Source organism: Cinclus cinclus, chromosome 7 (genome assembly GCF_963662255.1).
Source record: "Cinclus cinclus chromosome 7, bCinCin1.1, whole genome shotgun sequence".
Classification (NCBI taxonomy): Eukaryota; Metazoa; Chordata; class Aves; order Passeriformes; family Cinclidae; genus Cinclus; species Cinclus cinclus.
The window spans coordinates 33,848,952-33,872,074 of NC_085052.1; the positions used below are offsets into that span (position 1 = coordinate 33,848,952).

The 23,123-nt window shown below is 48.5% G+C and overlaps 1 protein-coding gene across 1 annotated transcript in view; it reads right to left on the reverse strand.

Annotated features, from left to right (window-relative positions):
- Positions 1–23,123, reverse strand: part of COL13A1 (collagen type XIII alpha 1 chain) — an 83,729-nt gene that overhangs the window by 47,632 nt on the left and 12,974 nt on the right. Inside the window, exons 3-6 of the mRNA XM_062496204.1 lie at positions 8,400–8,433; positions 3,593–3,628; positions 2,960–2,986; positions 1,243–1,293 (exon numbers count right to left, since the gene is read on the reverse strand). Coding sequence (XP_062352188.1) covers positions 1,243–1,293; positions 2,960–2,986; positions 3,593–3,628; positions 8,400–8,433 — 148 coding nt within the window. The remainder of the gene's footprint in view (positions 1–1,242; positions 1,294–2,959; positions 2,987–3,592; positions 3,629–8,399; positions 8,434–23,123) is intronic.

A 23,123-nucleotide genomic window follows, 5' to 3' on the forward strand; every position in this document is an offset into this window, starting at 1 on the left:
AGGCTGAGAGCCAGAGCTTGTGGGAAACAGCAAAAGCAACAGGGCACCTACCCTCCAAAATCAGCTGTTTGTGGAGCAGGGTGGTCTTGCTCAGACTTTGGCTTGAGAGACTTGCCAGCCCTTCTTCCTTGCCTGGACACGTGGCCAGGGACCATCTGCTAGGCATAAAACACTTGGGGAAACCCATTTGGGTCCTGGCTTTGGTTCTGTCACTTCTCAAACTCCAGCATCCCCAGCAGGTGGGCCTGGGGACCGGCAAAGCTGTTTTTTATTAGAAACACTTGTCATGGGGCTTTTGGGAAGTTAATTGGAAAGCCAGATGTAGCCAAGTGTTTGCACTGCCTGGGTCCCTCTCACTTGACCTCTGCTGTGAAACAAAGGTTGCCAGCAGCCCATCCTCTCTGCAGGTCAAGGACAGTGCTCTTCACAGGTTAATCAGAATCGGAAGTGCCCACTGCGAGGGAGAGAATTGAATCTCCAGGTCTTTTTTCATGGAAATTTCCGGTGGAGGCTGCAGCAGGGATGGAGCTGAGAGGTCTGGCTGCACCAGCACAAAAGCAGAGGCTTGATGGCTGAACCACAGTGCAAGAAGCACCCTGCATTTAGGGCAGGTAATCACTCCAACCCTTCATCTTGGCCTTTTGTTATGGTCCTGTTCTTGCAAAAAGTTTTGTCTGACTGACTCCTTGCACCTTGCAGAGATGCTTTTACTGGAAGGGGGTGGAAAATCCTGCCTCTTCTCAGCCAAAGAAGTGGTAACCATGCTGACAAAGAGCTTCCAAGATTTTGGGTACAGGACAAAGACCTCTGAACTACCCTTAGTCCTTGCGAGCTCCCCAGTCACCGTCTTAGCTCTGATCCTGCTCTTCAGTAAAATCAGGGTGCTTGTTCCCTGCTGATTAAACCAAAGGCTGAAATCAGCCAGGCAAAGGGCGAATTTTCTCCAAAAGTGATAGCAGCCCCATTGCAAAAAGGAAATATGCTTCTTCATTTTAAATGCAGGAATTTGGGTTTCCTTGCAAAGGGAAGGCTCCCTTGTTGGTTCTTGAATATGAGCTATAATTTCATTATATATAGTATATAATAGCAGTATAAAACCAAGGCTGGCTCAGCATGGTAACCACATTATACAGGGCTTTTGCTCTCAACAGCTGATGCTGAATCTTAAAGCCCCTCCTAAGTCTTTCCCAGTAACTTGCCCACATCCTGCATCAGACAAAAATAGAGAGAAAAAACACTCACGGGTGGACCTCTGGGCCCGATGATAGACATGCCAGCTTCTCCTGGAGCACCCTGCAGAGAGACAAAGCAGAGGAAAAGGGGCTGATAATAGGAGGGGAAAACACAAAGACAGCTATATTCCTGTCAAGACTGGGGTTAAGTGAGGGTGCCATAGGTGTGAGATCTTTAGGGCTTATGGGGCAGCTGCTGTTCTGGCCTCCCCCAGCTCCTGCCTGACACTCTGGGAAAAATATGTCCTTGAGAGCTGCTCAGATATGCCAGAAAATGGAAGCTGCACAGCAAGGAGAAGTATAAACACATAAAACACTTTCTGGAAAAACAGAGGTTCTGCCCCACTGCAAGTGTGAAAGATGGCCTGAAACCCTTTCTGTTTCCTTCCTGCGAGTTCCAGGAGGATTGTGTCCTGCAGAAGAAAGAAAAAGAGGGATGTGCTGGGCTCCAGGGAAATGGCAGCTGCGGGCAGCTCATTTGGTTGCCTCCAGGAAAGCCTCCCTTGCATACTTCTCAAACTCAGTTGAGATGTGGATGAAAACAAAGCAAAGTGCTTGCTGGAAAAAGAAACAGCTGCCTCTCCAACTCCTAGCCACCCACAGCGTGTGATGGGCAGGACATGTCACTCTCTTTGGAAACATGGTGTATTCCTAAGAGGCAGCTCCAGAAGTGCCCAGGGCTGAGGAGCTTTGGGATGGAGCATCCCATAAACCAAGCAGCCTGTAAGAAAGCAAAGGAATCTGCAAAACAAAGCTATGGACTGCCAAAGACTTAGGGCTCTCATGGAGGCCTTCGGGGAAGCAGGGGAAATTAGGAGTGGTTTTATTTCCATTGTTTGTTTGTATCTATCTGCTGTCCCTTCATGAAAATTCTGGCCAGAAACAAATGCAAGGATATGCAGAGAAAAAAGCAGAACGTCTTCGGGTTGGAAATTCTGGTCTGTTAGATAATGTTGGTTGGCTCCAATGAGCAAAGACTGAACACAAGGAGGAAGAATCTCTATCCTACTTTACCCTTCCTTGTTGTGTTTTCCTCTCTATTATGAAGAGGAAGACGATTGGGTGTAGTATGGTACTGCATAGATTTACCTTGTCAGGTAAATACCCATACCTTTCTTAATCTCTACACATTGTAATTCAGGAATCCCAAACACCTCCATTTCACTGCTCTCACAGGTGGGAGGTACTCACAGCACTGGGGAAAAAATACTAAAATGCCAAACTCTTCAGAACAGGGGCCAGCATTAGGATCGCTTTAAAACAGACTTAAAACCACACCGTCAGGTTTCCTCAGGAGGAACAGGTCCCACTGTGTCAGAAATGGGAGCGTGCCATGCCACTTTTATTCCTTTTATTCCACCTGCACCAGGGATCAGGCTAACCTGGGAGGTAGAGGGGAGCTGCAGGTTGGTGGGGCAAGCAGAGCTGCCAGAGGGGGAGAAAGTCAATGGTTAAAATCCAGGAAGCCTTGAGGGAAGCCCTGCATGTGCCCACTGGCTCTTACGCTGTTAGTAAATTGTCATAAACAAGAAATGCAGCATCTTTGGAGGTTGACTGGCCTGGAAGGAATTTGGGAAATATACTTGCACTGACACGGAAGATGGGGCAGCCCAGGGGTTTGGAAGCCCAAAGCTGGTTGCAGTGGCCGTGACTGTGATGGGGGAGCTTGGGCTGGCCCTAGAAGAGGACAGTTTGGGGGTGCTACAGGCTACAGGTGGCTGACTCACCTTCTCTCCAGATTGCCCTTTTAGTCCCTGGGTCAGTGGCAGCCGTCAACAGCCACATGCAAGAGCGTACAGGGAAGAGAAAGGGAGAGAGAGACAAACACAGGCGTCAGCGGAAAAGGCACGCTCTCCCACCCCACAACCCTGGCTATGGGGCTGGGATGAGCAGGGTGGCCTCAGCTCCTGCCCTGATCCTCTTCTCCATCCTCGCCCTGGGATGCCCGAGCAAGGAGCAACTCCAAAATACAGCGCTCAGCCAGGCAGGGCATGGGCCCCTTTGCTCAGGGCAGAGTTATTTGGAAGGAGCAGCTGCCAGTGGCAAGCAGGGATGCGTATTAGGAAACCCAGGGTTAGCGAGCCCAGCTGGTGCATGAGGTGGCAGTGGGAGATACCCAAACAGAGGGATGCTGAGTCAGAGGAGGACCTGGAGAGTACAGCAAGTGCAATGGAAACACCTCCCCAGCATGTAGGTGGCTTGCATGGCTGGTCACCCTGCTGAGACCAGGGGAGCCCCTTAGGGAGAGTAGTTTTGCTCCAAATGACAAGGGTTATCCTGAAAGCCACCCTGCCCAAATCCTGGGGAGGTTGGAAAAGAATGGGAAAGATAAGGCACACAAAAGAGGTGGTTTGACTTACCGGCCGCCCAGGGATTCCCATCGCACCTTTGTCCCCCTGGCAATCAAGGCAAAAAATCAGAGGGAATTGGTAAATGGCCAAAAGCAAGGTTATAAAACAGCACAAATAAGCTAAACCACAGCAGCAGCTTCCCACTGTGGTGCAAGTGTCTAGGGATTTTGAGAGGGAGACAGAGAAAGTTAAAGAGCAGAGTGTGTTTGCATGTGACTGAACCTGTCTTTAGAATGTGTGAGCCACCAGTCCATTTCCACATAAGACAAACCCACACATCTCACAACACAAATTACATACAGCAACTTGAGCAGAAAAAGGAAGACAGGAGTCTCCAGTCAAACAAAGTACAATCCCTATTTCCAACACTTCATAAAATCCAGGTCCTGGGAACTGGCTTCCTGCAGCAGCCAGCTGTCATGTTTTTCTCTTTCTTGACCAAAGTCATCTGGGTGTTAGCTTTTTATTTATAGAGTTATCACATTAAAACACAATTCTCTTAGACTTGAAAATACTGTCCTGTCCAGAAGCAAGAGAAAAATGTGAGAACACAAGCTGACACAGGAAAAAGCACGTCTGGAAGAAGACATATGAGCAGCTGTTTTCAGTGTCCTCTACCCCTTTGAGATACTTCCCAGTGCATTGTCAGCACGTGAGCGAGCCTAACAGTGGTTTTGGGAATGACTTTGGGTCAGGTGACACTGGACAGAGCCTCGTAAACACATGAACATAGGAGCAGTGACAATTTTCTTCTCCCACTTACCTACAATACAGTTGGCTGCCTCTTACAGCTAAATTGTACTATGCAATTAAAAAAAAAAAAAAAAAAAAACACCAGAAAAAACTATCCCCTCTGCATTCCTGGTCACCAAAACTGAAGGCTGTGCAGATCTGGAAGATAGCAGCTCATTGCTAAAGGATCTTGATGATTATGGCTTCAGCAGTCATGTAGCTTTTGCTCTATATTTTGCAGAAATGACGTGATAATAATCCCTCAGTTCTGTTTCCAGCCATGTTTGGGGTTTCCTTATGTAAAACAGAATGTTCCTGCCCCTGGCTGACTGTGTCTGTAGACATAAACCTGGTTTTCTGGTTTCTGCAGCTGGAGACACCACCCCATTGGTGTCACCTCTTCATGCCTCCCCACATGCTCAGTCCCAGTGCGTGTGAACACAATCTGAAATCTCGGGAAGGGGAAGGCACTTAGCTCTGTTTGTTCTTCTGGGTGTACACAAAGGCTGTGTATCCCAAACTCAGACATTATTGCTTGGGATCCAACCATCCCCTGGTGGAAGTTCAGCCGCTTCCCTCTGCAGAGCTGGGTGGGGAGCTGTTTGGTGTGGGGGGCATTCCTTTCCACGCAGCGTATGTCGTGATAAATTGAAGAGCCATATACCCTTCGCAAAAGCACCCCTTCCAAATGGATGAAACCTTGACCAGCTGCTTGATTTTAAGTTCTGTGGGGGATATATTATGGGAAACTGCTTTCTTCTAGGGTTTTAGGTGGGTTCTTAGTCCTGCTAATATTTGCCTTTCTCTGCATGCCAGCAGTGAGCGGAACTCCCGGTGTCGGCATCTGGCCCTGGGATTACTTTGTGGCTGCTGGAAAACATAACACTGAGCTTTCCTCTGCTTTTAGTCCCTTAAATGCTGCTTTCCTCCAGAGCTGAGCCCAGGCTGATTTCCCTCGTGGCTTTTGAGGTAAAAGCTGAATTTGCTTCTTGTGTCTCTGCTGTGGCTGGTGGCCGAGCAGGAAGAGCCCAAGGCCAGGGCTGAGCTGTGTCAGGTCTCCCGTGAGTGAGTACCTGCAGTGGTACATGACTGCACCGTGTCTGGTATGTGACTGCAGAGTTACAGCCCTCCAAGCAACAGCAGCAAAGGGGGAGCTCCCGGTAGGACAGCAAATAAATGCCAGATGTCCATAAGGAAAGGTTGTCTGTGACAAGGAGACAGCAAAGAGCACTCGTGGGTGGGTGGACGATACCACGTAGGTTGGTTACAGAGTCATGAAAAGCTGCCTGAAGCTCCCACATCAGAGTTAAAAGAGCATGAAAAGCAACCAGTAGCCTCTGTCCTGAGTCAGGGGAGAGCCAGCAGCACAGTTTGCATTTCCTTCACTGGGAAACTGCCTGTTATGGCTCGTGCAGTCTCCAGGTGAGCCGCAGCCTGGGGAGCAGGGAACATCACCAGGAAATCACGCCGCTGTAATTCCAAAACCCACGCTCCTTCCTCAGTCATGACTAACTCAGATGCAGATACTGTTGTTATGGATTTTTGCATTTGTCCCAAGGTGACTTAGGCCTTCTAAATCCTGCTGCAACTAGCAAAGCCCATCAGAGAGAACACTGAACACTCTGCCTCTTCAACCAGACCTTCAAAGATATCTTCAAAAGTGGTGTTTCCCACACCCAGGAGGGTTCATGAGCATTATGCTACCCTTTAAGTTTGGACCTACAAAGCTGCTGTGGTCCCTGCTCTGTTTGGGCCATGTCCTGTTTGCAATATTCCATTCCATGTCGCATTTTTTATGCAAGTCTGCTTTCTACCACCTTATGAATGCTGGAGGCCTCCTGACCAAAGTACTGCCAGACAGAAAGAATGAGGGGATGAAACAGAAATAATGAAGTATTTACCAGGAGCTGGGGCCCTTCTGTGAGGCCCTGGAACAAAACAGCAAAAGCTAGCCTCAAACTCTGAAGGAAGGGCTTGATAAAGACATGGAATCACATGGAATGGTTTAGGAAACAGAATGGTTAAAAAAAAACTGTCCACAGCTCCTTGACCATCAGCTCTGATTGCTTTGGTTTCCTAATCTCCTGCTTGTGAAGTTTTCTCTCCTTTTGGCACGATTCTACCCACAGCTCTCCACACGAGCTCCGAAGGTATCTGCAAATCCACGGAGAACAAGCTAATTACAGGGCTTCGACTTTCTTCCTCAGCTTCCATCTGCTAGATATTATTTTTTCATGTATGGAATTGCTGTAGTTGCCACAGAAATGTTGCATGATCAGAAATGGGAGAGAAAATGTCCGTGAGAGGATCATTTGCTTCGGATGTGGTCCAGACAGCAAAAGGACTATTGCACGATTTCATCACTTCCTTCCTTCGCCCCTTTTAGTCCCAATCTCATCAAATATCTTACATGACTGCGGGTTGCCCTTGCCTTCACCAAAGCCTTGACTGACTTCATGAGTAAGGGTGGAAGCGTTGGTTGGGCAAGAGAAGAACATGAAGTTAGTTCCCTTTTGCTGCTGTGGTATTGCTCATCCATTTCCCTGGCTTTTGTCCTTGTTGTCCTAGACTGCGAGCAGGGCTCGGTGAATTTCTAATGAGTATTTCTGCCCATCTCCACACTCAAGCCAACACCAGCACTGGGAGCTAAGCCCTGTCACAGAGCGTGTTGTCTCTTTTGCAAGCTGGGAAACAAAAATAGGAGAGATGTGGGGTGGTCACTGCTTTGGGGTTGCTGTCCAGAACAATGTGTATGACAGTCAGCCAGGCAGGAGCCCAGGTTGCTGCTCACAAAACCATTTCCACTTCAATCAGGAGAAATATGGAGGGATGGGGGAATATTTCTTATGGTGACACGTAGGACTCACTCGGCTCTTCGGAGCTGAACTTTCGCTCACAGTGACTGAGCCAGCTGATCAGAAACCCAAGAGGTCCTGAATGAGATGAGGGTCCTACTAGTCCAAGACAAATTCCACATTGGCTAAGAGCACTCAGTCTGCCCAACTTCCTCTTGCTATTTCCACTGGCTGTAGTGTTCCTCACAGTCTGCCCTAGAAGGCTGCTTGCAGAGACAGGTTCAGGGGGTCGCAATAAGCCAGGATACGGTAGCATACAATGTCAGCACTTCTCTGGTGGTCCCGTGTGCTTCTGCCAGGCTTCAATCTCTCATTACAATATTAGGTTTCTAACCCTTATTTGCTGCAGAGGAAGCCTGGAGCGTGCGCCTTCCTCACCCCACAAAGGCACTGGCTGCTCTCTAGAAGACGCCTGTGTTGATCTAGTGATTTCTCTCTAATTTCTCACAGCAACAGTAGAAATGCCAGCACCACTACCAGTTTTGTGCCCACCTCATCCCTTTAGTGCTAACATGTGGGCTGAAGTGGCAGAGGACCCAGCTGCAGCTGCCTGCAGAGAACTGCTGTTCTCCCAGAAAGCCACAGCTAATGTTGAAGTACATCCACTTCAGCAGCCAGTCCCGAAAGACCCTTGGGACAAGCTATCGCTGAAGGTTTGTGTGGATCAGGGTTTCCAGCTGTGAAATGCTTTCAGACCCTTTGGCCTAGGAGGTGCAACTTTTTGGAAGATTGCTGTCATTAAATAGGTCTGTGCTCATATATCTGTGGGAGTTCAGTCTATAGCATTTCAGCCTGATGAAAGGGGAAAGAAAATAGGTTGTGCAGCAACCACTACTCAGAACGTCATCTGCAAACTGTTTAAGACATTTTTGCGTGAACAGACAAAAGATGACTACCGTATGTTTAACTTTTCATGTTCCTTCGCAGAAACCCTGAATAGTCCCTCTATTGTAACACGGGTATAAACCATTTCCTCTGGAAGGAGCATGCTAGAGACAATGCAGTGTTTCTTTATAATCCTGAGAGCTGCTGATACAAGGCTTCAGTCCTTGCATTGCTGCTCCTGGTTCACTGTGGGTCTCCTAATAGCTGCAAGAAAATTTCTGCAATAACCTAGCTATTTTCCTGAAGCCCAAATTGTCTGCGCTGAGGTTTTACATTAGCTAACATTTGAAAAGGAAGCTGTCAACACAATTTTTCCTCTGAAATTGATAGTTGCACAGCTATACTTGAAGGCCTGGCCGTTCAGCCAGTCCGGGTGAGTAGCAGGGAACAAGTCCCTCCAGCTCAGCCCCTGCCATGTGTTTGTGATCTATCTTTCCCTTTCCTGCAAACACATCTCATTCAGCACGTGGCATCCCATGCATGTGAAGCACATAGAGCCGGTTCCCCCAGAGGCTGCGGGGCCAGCTGGTAACACACAGATCTCTGCACCACGTGAATTTGCCATGGCCCCATCCCTGTGCTCCCTCCAGCTCCCCCTCAGAGGCTGAGCTGCAGCCAAGAGCAATCCCACCCCAATCCAGCCCTGAGCTCCCGCAGTACTTGCTGTTTGGGATAGCCCAGGCTGCCAGGACTGCAAAGGTGGATACCACACCAGACACCACAGACAGGAGGCTGCGGGTTCATGCCCCACAGACTCCATGTCAGCAGCTTCTAAAACCGTAGAGGTTTGGTACTTACAGGTGGACCTGAAAGAGAGAAGAAAAATAAAAAATAATGAAATTATTTTTAATGCAATAAATCCTAACAAGAAGAGCTAGGAAAAAAAACATTGCACCATCTTTTGGGCTTAATCCTCAGTCTGCTCCTATTTGCTGATGCACTTTCACGAGCTCCCTGCTTCTTAATTAAGGTGTCCCCACAATTAGCAGCTGCTAATAACTTGGTGACCAAGTGACCGAGTGCAGGGCAGCCTCTGACAGCCCTGTCAGAGCCCTGGGTGTTGGGAAGGCCATGCAGGTCAGGCTCTTAGCACTGTCGAACTCAGTTTTGGTCCTTGGCACCCATGAGAGTGGGGAACTTGCTATTTATAGGACTCTTCCTCACATCCTGCCCACCCCTGGGGGCTGAGAAAGTTGACTTTGAGGAGGCAAGAGTCGCTTTGCTGCTAAAATTCCTACCCATTTCCCACCAGCATCAGTGATTTTGCAAAGACGTGAAATAGTTAACAAGGAAACTACAGCTATTAAAGACATCAGGTACATTTTCTCTTTCATAGAAGCAAATGTTCCCCTTTTCTTCTGCTTCTGATCCCATAGAAGCCAACCTGCCCTCTCGGAAGAAATTCCCTCAAATCCTTTGGGCTTCTTTTATTTTGGAAATCTTTCTTTGGAACCTGCCAGCGTGGAACACTGCATCTCCCTTATACAGGATGGTTGTACAATATATATGTCAGGGTTTAAACAGAACATTTCTTTCATCAGTTCCCAGAAAATTCCTCAAAATCCTGACAGATATTGTGTGTGTGGAAAGAAACCCCTGGACTCACTATTTTGTGGTTTCCTCTCTGTGGGAGAAGCAAGACAAACCATACAACTGTCAGGGGTTCCTACATTTTCCATACTTTACAGACTTTCTGTTTTCTTTTTTTTTTCTTTTCTCTTCACACAGAGTGCCAAGAAGTAAAGGCTAAGCAGTATAACAGGCGAGCTGACAGATAACAGGCAGCAACCTCCTCTTTGCACGGGAGGCAGATGTCACAGCGAGCACCTGCGGAATACGTCGTCATCCTGAAAATGCCCCTGGCTGAATGTCCACAAAAGAAACTGGAGACTTGGGATGAACACACATTTTCCACATTAGAAATCTCTCACTTAGCATGACTCTCTCATACCAGGTTTGGTGACCTGAAACTGCCCTGTCGAATGCCACTGTTAGACTCAGCTTTTACTGCGGCTGATCAGAAGAGGTTACCTCTGGAATGTAACTTTTGGTTAAAATACAAAAAATAATAACCCCTTTTATGATGGCTGACAGAGCTAAAGTCAACACTCGCAGCTGAAAGGCCCAACAACTCAAAACAACTCAAATCAAATTTAGGACAGGAACTCAGGGACAACCCAGATTTGGTTGGCCTGGCTATCACCCACCTCCGGTGTTGATGCTGAGGTCACTGTCCTGCTTGGTACACCAAGTCTAAACAACAAAAGGGCTTCTGATCAGACAGTTCATTTAGGAGAGCAAGGTCAGACTCATGCTGGAATCCTAGTCTATGCCAGACTGGCAGAAAAGAAAGAAAAAAAATTAAAAAAAAAAAAAACAAAATAAAGAGAGAGAGCGTTTTCTGAGTCTGGCTTGGATGACAATAAAGTTCTGTGAGAGAACTGTTTTGGAGAGATTTTGTTTCAGACTGAGTGCCCTGTCACAAGGTCAATGCTTATAGCTTGCCAACACACGGACTTTATTTCCATTAGCAACGCTGCAGACCCTTAATAACCCACCTACCTGTCTGCGTGGATTTGGGGCACTCATGGATTGCATGAACTCAACTGCTCAGCTAACATTAAAAGAAAAATTTAAGGACATGACTGGCCTTCCAGCCCAAACAGAACCAGCCAGCAGCACAGCCTGTAGTGGTATTGCCATACCGCTGAGAGCAAACACGAGCTCTTGTTTGCTCCAGAAGCTCGGTCCACAGAGCGGAGTAAATCAGCAATGCCAGCAGCTCTGGGCCACACACCCCACACAGATCAAAGGCAGGAGGAGCAGTGGAGGCCCATCTCTGTTACATGCCCCCTATGAAATTAATGGCTATGTGAAGGGGACTGCACAGTCTTGTGTAAACACTCCTCAGTGAGCTGCAGGGACACAGTCTTGGCTGCAATAAGTCAGTCGGGAGAGAACATCCAGGGACTGGGCTTCAAATGCTGGGATCATCTGTGTAACCCAGGAGAAAGCAAAGCCCTCAGACAGAGGCATTTCCAAAAGCAACATCATCTCACATGGGCTGGAGGAGGAGGAGGAGGAGAAGTAGGAGAAAAGATGTCCTAAAGACAGCAGGAAGGGAGGAGGTGCTGCTGGCTAACCTGTTGCAAAGCACAGGGGATTTTACAAAGCAAAATAAAGCTTCAGCAAAATGCTTCGGTCATATTCTGTCACAGTGATAAATGACAAGGGGGAGCAGAGGTTCTAAAGAGGCTCGGTCCTTAATACAAGTAGTAAATTGATGCACATTAGAGGAAAGAGTGGGTAAAGGAGGAGGGAGATACTTGAGCCTCTACTCTCACCAGCTCCAATAGTCGGCAGTGCAGTGAACTCAGCCCAGGCCAAAGCTCTGGCAGAGCTACTCTGGCCCGGACAGGGACGCTGACAACCCTGCAAGCCAAGGGAACAAACCCACAAGTTGACAAGGCTGCATGGGACCCTTTACAAAAGCCCCCTGAACTGCAACAGAGTCACACCACCACCACTGCACATAGTCCCCCGTGTCACATGCCTCTTGCAGGTCCAGCCAATTTGGGGCAACCACATGGAAACTTGGCCTGCTTGCCTCCACGTGGGCCAGGTCTTGGAGGTGAACTCCAAAGGGCTCCACAAACAATTGGAAGCCAATGGTTTTGACAGCCACAAGTACAAATCGCACATACTGGGGGTTCCTCCTCTCCTTACAGCAGGCTCTTTTGGGGTGAGACAGAGGTGATGCTGCACAGGAGATGAGCTAGATCCCCTTTCCATACAGTCAACAGAGAAAGGATGAGTCAACAGAGAAGCGATAAAAGCCACTGTGAACATTTCCAAGCCCACTCCACAGGGAAGCCCAGCCAGCAGACAGACCCAGAGCTTCCAGATCACCAAATTCCTCAGCCCTGCACGGACAGAGAACCCACACTTGTAATTAGCACCTCCAGACCCTGTGTGTTTTGAACCTGATCTCACTGGGACCAGAGCGATGCCGGTGCTGGCACGCGGGCTGCAGCACGACCGTCCGCCCACGACGGGCTGCTCAGGAAGAATCTCTCCGTGCTGGAAGGCACTGGAGGGCTGTAAGTGACTGTAAGTGCTGTTTATCCAGCTGTGAGGCTTGTGGAGCAGCAGGGGATGGAGGGAGGGGATGGAGAAAACGTGTCAGGAGTGGACGAGTGGGAGGAAGCAGTGGTCTCCTGCAAAGAGGAGACCTCCAGAGTACCTTTGAAACTGAGCGTTGAGAAAACAAAGAATTCTTGTAGGGGTACCCAAGGTCCCTCCAAACATATGGCCTCTGGAAATTAGCACCATCTGCACTGTCCCTTCTCAGCTGCTCTGGTTTTCATACCGACAGAAAACTTCCTTAAAGAAGCTCTGCCTTTCCGTAACCCAAGCTAGCAAATGAGCAGCCACCTAAGGGCAGGTCCACCTCACTTCGCACACAGGAGGACCACACCTGTGGTGAACAGCAAGGCCTCTGCTCACTTGACCTTCCTCATGGCCCGTTCAACCAGCCACTGACCACAACAGAACTGCAATGATTCCTTTTCTCTCACTCACTGAGAGAGATAAAATGCCACCCTCCACGCTGTTGCCTCTTTGGCCTCAGAAAAGGAGAGGCTTAGTTTTGCGAGTGGGTGAAATTTATCCTAATCTGGAAAGTCTCGTGTTCCAGACTATCCGATGTTACAAGCTGGGTGTAGAGGAGCAGGTTTGGTGAGAGGCCTTCTGCTGATGACAGAGATATTCTCCCACTTGAGATGGCAGTGCTCTCTGGACCACGAGGATCACTGAAATGATCTCATCCACTTACGGGCACTTCCTGAAGTCTGGAAAAGTGTCCATTCCCAAAAGGTTCCCAAATGCTGTTGCTTAATTTTTTCCCTCCAATTTCTTGGATTCAGGAAGTACAGGGTCTGCTATGTGTGCATCTTCCAGCCTGCTCCAAGAGCTCACATGCAAAGGGGTTTTTTCCCCCTCTTGTATAGCATACAAAAGATTAAGATATTATTGTTGCTTACTTGGGTCATTCTCACTTATACACTCCGGCAGCAGGGAAGATGTAAACATGTAATCCATCCCTGTGAGGAAATCCAGCCATTTCACAGACCCAGAAGCCAGCCTTAGGGAGTTGGAGAGATACGGTTACTTCCTGACATTCAGGGCTATGTTAATTGATAACAAGATAGCTGTGCCCAGGCAATTGGTTATGAAATGCAGATTAAAATGTCAGCGGCCTGAGCATGACCTTACCCAAGGTGGCATGGAACCCCTAATTCATGGCTGCATGGGTATTCAGTGCAGACTGACCCCATTTCAGAGCAGGCATGGCCCAGTTCAATGCACGGAGCACAAACGATGGGTCTGGCCTATTTTAAACACTGGCCATGCTGCTGTTTTCACACAACTGATCCAGAGTACTCATATTCTTCTAGAGCCAATTTCCCAACCTCCATCAGGGGGCAAATGATGCAGGGGGCAGCGGAGGGAACACTAACTCACAGAACTTCAAACAAAAAGGCAAAAATGCCATGTGCCTTGCTATAATTCATTATTATCATCAGCTCTCAGTGGAATTAAAGACAAAAAAATCTTGAAAATAATAAGGAAAATTTTGAACACTGACTGCCCAAAGCACAGCCTCCTGTAATTTCGCTTCAGGTTTTGTCAGCAGTGGCAGACAATCCATGTGGGTAACTCAGTCCAGAAAGCAGAAGGCCCTTGCAAAAGGCCAGGCTCCTCCATCCCTAAAACATTCCCTTCTTGGCTACAGCCTTGCAGAGTGGCAAGAGGTTCTTCAAAGAACAGAAATGCAGAAATGTTGGACAGTAAAAGGACCATCAGGATTCCACTGCCAAAAAATCTGACCAACGCTAAGCTGAGGCAACAGGTTATGACAGTCATCCAAGCTCACCCCCAAAATCAAACCCATGACATCACTGAGACTCGGCAGTTAATAGCAGCAGCTGTTGAGGATGAAAGTCACTGCTCAGGCACTCTGAGCATCCCAGCACACCATCACCACCAGCCCAAGCCAAGCAGAAGGCCACAAGCACAGCACCAAAAAAAGTCCAGTCCATCAAAGCAGACACCAAGGTGAAGCCTCACAGAAAAATTAATGTGATTAAGCATTAGTTTCAAAAATAAAAGAGGGGGTCTGATAGCAGAGTTTAATCACAGATCCCAAGTGCATCTCCAAATATCTCTGCTCGTTTCAAAACAGGGACAACAGGAGCCAGTCAGCCTCCAGAGACAGAAGAATCTGATAAGGGTAAGTGGGGCCTTTGGCATAACCACAGCCAGCCCGTTAGGCAAATTAAAGTGCTCAACAATAGACAAGCAGAAATCTTCTGACAAACATTTGGGAGAGCCCCTCGCAAAAACCAAGGGCAAGAAAGGGTCAAGAGCAGAGGGCCCACACAGTGCTGGCTGGACCCAGACAAACAGAGCACCTCTGGCACTGTCAGGGGAGAGATGGTGGGATGGCCAATGCCAGGCAGCACAGTGCTTGTTTTGGGCAGGCGTCCATGGATCAGCAAGCTCTTCCCAAGCAGCAAACAATCACATTTGTCCCTGCCATGCTGAAGCACTTAGCACCACAGAAAGCAGAGAAATCCAGGCTGGGAAAGACTCCCAGGGTCAGCTCACCCAGTGGGTTTTCATGCTTGAAGGCCCCCCCAAGGTTTTCCAGTAGTGGTGCAGACCCCTGGATGGTAAATGGAAACCTTATGGTGGCAGGCTCATTCCACTCCACCACCTTCTGCCAAAGAGCCAGTGTGCCCCCAGGCTCCAGCAAATCACCAGCCCAAAACCACTGTTCTTGACTATCCCCCTTTCTCTTCCCCTTCTGCCTCCCCTGAGCAAACCAAACAGAGATTAAAGGATTCCCATGAAATGAGAGTGACACGAAACTGAGGAGGGAACATCTTCAAAGCAACCAAAGGAATAAAAAGTCTGTACCTAGCCCATTTGGGCAAATATTTCTCTAACCTGTTGCTGTCCTCTGGGGATAGGGACACCACATGTTTCCCCAGTAATCCAGTCCAGGCAATACCCAAGCCCTGATTCATAAGGCCATATTTATTATCTTTCTTAGAGACTACCCAAAATTTCCAGTGTTGTTGTTTAAGTCAGTCGGTGACCTCTGATGCACAGCAAATTCAAAGAAGAGAATTTTTTTATTTCTCTCCTTTTTGCGGTTACCTCATGTGTTTGATGTCTGCTGTCCTGTTCCTCAATCTTCTCTTGTCTTTAGACTAAACAAAACATAATTCTTCCAGTCTCTCCAGAGAGGCCGTGTTTTCTGGACCTCTGGTTGTTCTCATTGCTCCCCCTCAGTGGCCTTTTTGTGTCTTAAAAAGTAATTCTCAAACAGCAACTGCCTCCCCAGCTCACTGCATGAGTCAATGGCAGACAACTTGGTGAAGGCAGAAGACATCACGTCTGTTTACCTTATCCACAGGGTCTTACTCACAGAGGGACAATGATCTCCTCCCTGTCACCACCTCTGCCTTGCCCTTATGCTCTGACATGTCACTTGTTCCCTATGAGCCCTCAAAGGCTCTTTTCTTTAAGAAGTCCTCGCTGTCGGGTGTGACTGGCGTTCATGTTCTGGTGAGGAGGAAGGTCTCCTCACCCACAAGGAACAACTTCAGCCTTTTCTTGGTGTCCTTGACAGTCCCACATCACCCTGGGCCCTCAGATTTTCATTGTGCATACCCATTCATTCTTTAAAGCCTTCCAGCTTTACTTTCCTCCCATTTCAAATTTCACCTTGATGAGGACTTAATGATTTTTATTTTTTTTTAGCTGATCTCTTCTGGTAGCTCCTTTGCACTGGGGCAACTCCAACTCGTGCCTTCAACAGTTTCTCTGTCAGGCTGCAGAATTTTCTCAATTTCTTCCCCTGCTCCTGCTCTCCAGGGAACTACCCCACCAACTCCCCAGCTCCTTCTGTGTTTTTGAAATTCACCTCAAACACCCGAGGACCAGAAGCACCTCACAACTCTTAGTCTGAAACACGCATGCCAATTCCATAAGGCACGACTCCAACTATCCCTACCCTTTGGCAGATGTTTGATAACCTCCGTGGAGCTCCCACCCTAATACATCCTCTTCCACACCAGGAATAAGAAGGTGGCAGCTGAAAGCTCTGGAGAGATCCAAACCAATTTGAAAATTGCAGCTGGTTGTTCAAGAGGAGTCTCTCATTTCTGCACCGAGGAGCTGGCCACTTCTTCAGCAATCAGCCAGGCCCAGCACAAGCCCTGTTCCTCAGAGAGCTGCAGAATTAGGAAGGAACCACAAGGAAAAAATGGCCAAAGTAAATCATGGCTGGGTGAAACAAAAACCAAAATCAGTGGCATTTTTACTTCCTGCTGCAAGTTACAATCCCTCTCATAATGTGGTTGTCTGGGGAAAGTAGAAAGTTGGACCTTACTATAGCTAATAATTATTTGAATAAATTCTCTGCTCATGCACTTCAAAAGAAAATGGCGCATTTTATTCACTTGGTAAATTGCATAATTATTTTTAACCCTATGTAATTTTTGCAATTAACAGCTAATTTTAATAACTAGTGCACTGTTACTTTTTTATCCCCCTCCCCCCAATTTTTGTTATTCTTCTCCCTTTTCCATCTGCTAACTCTTTTCTTCTTCCTTCCTCCTTCCAAAATACTTTGCAAGTTTTATAACAGCAAATTCTGTCACCTACCCAGGGACAAACAAAAGACCATTGTATTCAATTTATCTTTTAATAGACTTCTTCCTCAAATACCTCACGGACTGCCAGTACTGTCTTCCAGACCCTGTCTCACACCCTTTTGAGTTATGAAAATGTTTGGGAGGGTCTTTCCTTTAGCCCAGACATTTTTCCACCCCAGATGATTGATAGCTCCCAGTTACCACTAATTACCCTATCAGCAGTTGGACATGAGCCTAGCCACAGTGCTCTTCCTCCAGAGGCCAGCAATGCATCCCTGTCACTCGTTATCCTCTCCTTCAAGGATGGAACAAACTGACTAATTAGAGACACCATAAATTCTTCCTTCAGGCTCTTCCTGATGCGTCGCCTTGTTTCCAAACAGAGCATGTGGAGGGGAGTGGGGCTGATGCTAGTTCTTTCAAAAGGAAAAATGTGATGGGGTTTATGAGCCTGAGTGGGTTTGCTCAGTGTGTTTTATGGAGCAGAAGAGGAGAGTATTCATCCAGCCAACTCTAGCTGATACTTTTTAGCACATCTCAAGCTGGAGAGGTTGGCTTGGCTTGGCTTGGCTACGCCGTGCCCAGCGGGAGCCAGGCTGGGGCAGCACATATGGAGACAACCTGCGTTGGCTTACAGGGATAAAGGACTGATGGCTTCCCTTACCTAGAATAAACTGAGCATGCAGATCCCTTCCCTGCTGCCTTGGTGCCAACACCAGATGCACAGCACACACTATGGAGAGAGCCATCCAAGTGGAAAGGCAAAGAAGGAACCCCAACCAACTGCTGCCTCCCGCTGAGCATGGTCTGGAAGGCACCTGTATTCTCTCATCTTCCCAACATGGCAAATTTGATTCAGTACATTTGCTGAATTCTGTCAGGACCTCCATTTGGTTGAGAGGGCAAGATTTTTTCTTGTTTAGTCATACAGGTGGCTATTTTTTAAGGTAGCAAGAAATCCCATTATAATCTCAAATAGAAAAGAGAACACAATGGAAATGGACAAGAAATACTTTCCCTTCTTCCCTGATCAGAGAAAAAACAACTTGGAGGAAAACCAAACACATTTAGACATTAATTACTCTGAAGCTCTTCCTCCCAGACAAAAGGAAAGGCCCTGAGGGCACGAGGGGAAAAGGGCATTATATTTAGAGAGAAGTTTCTCCAAAGTACATGGACCTTGTGGTACACCTGGTAAAAAAAGTTTGAGGCTCCTCACCCACTGCTAAAGAGGCAAATTCAATCAAAACAGGAAACCCTCACTGTTCTAGAAAAGAAGAGAGCAAAGCGGAGGAATGAGAACCAAGGTCTGCAGCAGTTTGCTGCATGGGAAAGGCACGTAGAAAAACCCATGTGGAGGAGGGAGGAATGGCTGAATGCATGCCAAACCATGTGGGCTGGGGGTAGCGCATGCCCCACACCAGCCCTTGAGCCAAGAGCCACATGTTTGTAGCTTCCCTTCCTACAGGGCCTGAGAGCCACTTCCCATCACCGTCCCAGGAAATTCCAGGACCCTGCGCACCAAGTGCAACAGCAGAGCATGGGGATCCATCCAGGATGGCTTTGGAATTCAGAGACAGAAATATTCACAACCACACTTGATAACCCCCATCTCCACCTACTTCCCCAGAAAATAAGCATTTTCTATAAGAACTCAGGTCATCCATAAGCAAGAGATCACTACACGCATGAACAAACTGGGGATAAACTAAAAAACACAAGGCTACACCTTTCAGAACAAAAACACACTTCTTGACCCTCTCCTGTTTTAAAGCTCACATTAAATCACACCGCACAGGGGATGGCAAAGAGCCTCAGAATACCACAGCTTCTCCCTAGGTCAGAGAGAAGAGGTTTCAGATGGGTCAGAGCCAGGTACACTGCTCCCTGTTGAGCAGAGAGCTGACATGGGGCTCCCTCACTGTGACCAGGGAGGCAGAGAGACGTGTAAGCTCTGTGGGTGCTTTTGGGGTTTCAACCCCTCTTTCATGTGTGTGGTACTTATATGTCCTAGGGTCTAAGGGGAAGTTAATCTGTAGGCAAGAACAGCCATTTTGGGAGACTTAACAACTCCCTCTTTGCTGTCAAAATCACTCTAATAAGGAGCTAATATTTAAAAACGAAACAAGAAAAAGGATTTTAAAAATCCTAGCCCATTGTGTTCTTCAGCTCTGTTAGGGACGAAGCCAACTCCCAGCAGCTGCTGTTGCCTCCAGCAACATCTCCTCCCTTGGACAGCAGCAGCAGATGACAGAGAAGGACAAGAAAAGAGCAGCCACCAGGATCTGGCTGCATCCACCCAGTGCTGCATTCCAGTACCAGGTTCAGCCTCTGGAAGAGCCCTTCCAAAAGGTCCTCTACCTGCTGCTGGTTGAGCCACCTAGCAAGGAGAGCCTGGTATGGATGGGACAGCTGGGTGGTCCCCAGCAAGGCGGACACACTGCCCGGAGCAGCACCAAATCATAATAAACAAGTCCCTCGCACAAAGCTCTGTCAGTTCAGATTCCAGTTCAGCTGATATAATCTTCATTTTCTCTTTGAAAGAAAGGGGGGGCAGGGGGGGGGGAAGAAAAGCAAAAAGAAAAAAACCCAGACATCCTAAGGGAGAGGAGTGAGGCAAGCGATGGATTGATACTGCCTGTGTGTGCCTCAGCCCCCCATGTGCTGTTAATCAGCTGCCCCTCCCCAGGGAATATGCTGATTTAATTACTGCCTGCTTGCACAGCCTGTCTGCAGTGCTGCTCACCCAAGATATTGCATGAGGAAGAAACAGACACCGAGTCTCAGCAGCCAGGATAGAACATAATTGGCAAGCAGAACAGGAATCATCCCAGCCCTGGTTTGGGGAGTGAGGGGTTGAATTGGTGCAGGGAGCCCATGCAAGCGGGCTGCCACCCAATCCTTTACGTGCAAGAGGTAAACAGCATCAAAGGGCACATCACCGCCCCACCAGAGCCTTGGGCACTGCAGAGGGGATGGATGTACCTTTCTTCTATCTGAAACACAACCTTATTTTGAGGGGAAAACCAAAGACACGTAATGGGCAACAAAGGGGTTTCCAGACTGGAAAGGGGAGAAATTGCCAGATGCAGTGAAGGGCAGATGCCCAGGTGTCATGTCACAGCCCACTCCTCTCACTGGGTGCATGGCACAGACACCACAGATGGGCACATCTCTCCAACCCCTCTGACCATCATGCTGCTGGCATTATGCAACGTTATTCTGGGATGTTTGAGCATCACTCTAATGCAAACAATTTTCCAGGGCTTCTGCTTCACAGTGCATTCATAACGCCAAAGAGGCCATGTGCAGAGGGACACAGACTTGGTATAGCTCCTGGAAGGGAGAGCTGCATCAGGTGCATCCAACCCTCAAAGTGACTCATCAGGATGATCACTTTGAAGGGGCTTCAGCACTAGGTGTGGGTTGCTGCTCTCCCAGCCGGGGACACCCAGCCGGGAGGTTTAATAATTAATGTCCGTAAGCTCGCCGGCAAAGGCTGGCGCAAAAAGCGTCGCTGCGTCTTTAACAGCTGCCAGCGATGGGAAACTCATCGGAGTGTGTTCGGAGGGGAAGAAGGTTAAGATGATTAACTGGTGCTAACAAGTTTAGGATGTGGAAGAAGTATTTTCTTGGACGTCCATCAAAGAGAGGATTGAATGTTCTCCGGCGGAGGGGGGGCGGTATATGTTTAACAGATGAGGTTTCTGCCTCCCGAGGCCCGCCCAGCCCTGCATGATGCAACCTCTCCCTTTTAAAGGCTGACTCTGCCCCTGTACCATCAGCGTTACCTGTGGTCCTGGCCTGGCACCAGGGCTGAAAGGCGATCCGGGGGAAGGAAAGCCACCTCTCCCCTCTTCCTGCTGATCTGCGTCCTGGGACACCCTCGGGCACCAGTGGATCAGCACAGTTCTTGCTCCCCACAGGGCAAAGGCGTAGGCAGATGCCCGGAAAAGCCAGCATGGAATCGAGTATCACCACACTGAAAGCAGAAACCTCGGAGAGGACGGCTCCTCTGCATCCCACTGCAAAACCCCTCCATGCCCCACCACGAGGACACCAAACAGAGCCATCCTGCCACCGGCCAGGCCAGCAACCCACTTTTCACCTCCCCATCGCCCTCAGGTGCATGGCAGCACCTAACACGGGCACCGGAGCGAAGTCCCCTCGCACGCAGCTTCATAGTGATCCGCTTGGCACCTGCAACCTCTCCTTTGGCCCAGCCCGGGTATTTATTCTCAGTATTTTCAGTATTTCCAGCGCTCCTCAGCGGCTGGCGGGCGCCCACGCTTTGCGCAAGGGGCTCGGCCTTCCCTGGGCGCCGTGCCCCGCCGTGCCACGGCTCACCCTGCTTCTTCCAGCCACCACAGAGCTGCCAGCACGGGCAGCACACGCGAGACCCGCGTCGCGGGGCCCGGACGTGCGTCAGCGGCTGACGCAAACCAGCCCGGCCATGTGCACCCAGCCCAGGCCTGGGAAAAATCCTCCAGGCCGGTAGCAAACTCGTGCTGAATCAAAGCCGTCGCCGTACAGTAGCAGCACAATGTGCTCTTGGGGTTTGCTCAGCCAGCTGGGATGTTTTTGCCTTGCTTTGTCAAGGCACTGATTTATGCCCATATGTACCATATACATTGTAAGCGCAGGCACGCAATGGTGTAAACACTTCCTCCAAACATCTGTACACAAACCCATCGAACATGCAGAAGCTCCTGGTGCCCCACAGGCAACCCAGTGTGCATGTGGGGTGCCGTGCACCACTGGGCTGTTACTGGATTGTTATGGGCAGTAAAGGTGACATTGGGACCATCGTCTGATAAAGATCAGCACAGCCACCATGCTTTTCTCCTGCCTCAATCTGTGCTTTGGCCGGAGCGCTCCATGGTGGGTATCTCCTCTAAAATCTTTTCCTCAACGTCTTTCCCTGCACCTTACCTTTGCCTGAGGAATAGGTTAGTTTATCCCTGGTTTTGCACAAGGAACGGCTGTATCAAATAACCAGGGCTGGGATATAACATTTGGGCCATAATATACAAGCATCATTAAAGTTAATGCTTGTGCCACCAGGACTCATGCACACCTGAATATAAATGTTTAACTGTTTGCACCTTTGGGCAGAGCTCACCCTCCAGAAAAAAAGTCCCAGAGCAATTCCATGTCTTTGGAAGAAGTTCTTCCAACCTTCCAGACAGTTTAAAATAAAAAAGGCCAAAAATAAAAAGTTTAAAATAAGAAGGTGTATAAAAGACAAAGAGGGGAGCCTTGGGGTGTACAGAAGGCAGGCCTGAGCATGGCAAGTGGGAATTATCTGAACAAGCAGATGGGTGTAAACTACCAGGCCACCCTCTTTCAGAGCACTTGTGCCCATCACTGTTCCAGATCACCTTCCTTTCTCAATGCTTTGGCTGTCTCTAAGCATATTCTGGATAAAGAGGGAAAGGCTGAGGTGTGTGCCATCCTAACTCTACTGCATGGCAGCACCACGGGGATGCTTTGAGCTCTCCAACCATTCCGCAGCATGGGCCACGCTCACAAGGGTATTAATGGCTTATGTAAGCCCCCCTGGTCTGCACTGAGGCGACAACAGCAGGCTAATCAAAATCAATTAAACACTCCTTAATAAAGTCAGTTTAGATCCCAAAAGCAGACTAAGCCGGATGAGTTGATGCTTAGAGGTTTAAGTAATATCCTTCCTCCCTCTTCCCGTCCCTCAGCCACAGATGTGGCAACATACAGGTGACAAAAGTGAAGGTTGGGGTGACTCCTCAAGCCGCTCCAGTTAAGAGCACAGCAGCCTACACGTTCAAAGAAAGAGAGTTAAGTGACCAAACAAACTATTTGTTTGGGGTTTTTTTCCTGAATTGTTCACCCCCATTTATTCATAACTGCTCACAGAATCCATGGAATTCATTGTGTGGTTTGCATCTTAAAAACAAAAGAAACAACAGTATGTCTAAACCAAACAAACCCCAACCCAAATTACAGCCAGCAGCCCAGGGCGCATGAGCAGCTTTCCAGGCTGAAGTGTGTATATACTCTGGAGGGCCCAAAAATGTGGATGGGGGAATATACTTAAATTTCAGGGAATAATAGAATTCCCAGGAAGATGTCTTACAAAGCAGGCAAATAAGGAGGGTAGTATTTAAGCAATGATTATGCTGCAATTTTTTTCCCAGATGCGCTGAGGGGTGGTGTGCCAGAGAATCCCGTTTTCTGACATGGCAATGTGCTGCTTTGGTGGTGGATGTCCATCTGCAGCAGCCCAGGCACTGCTCCCTCCAGATCCCAGCTCTCTGGCCAGCCCTGCCACGAGGGCTTAGTCCTTCCAAGGGAAAACACGACTGA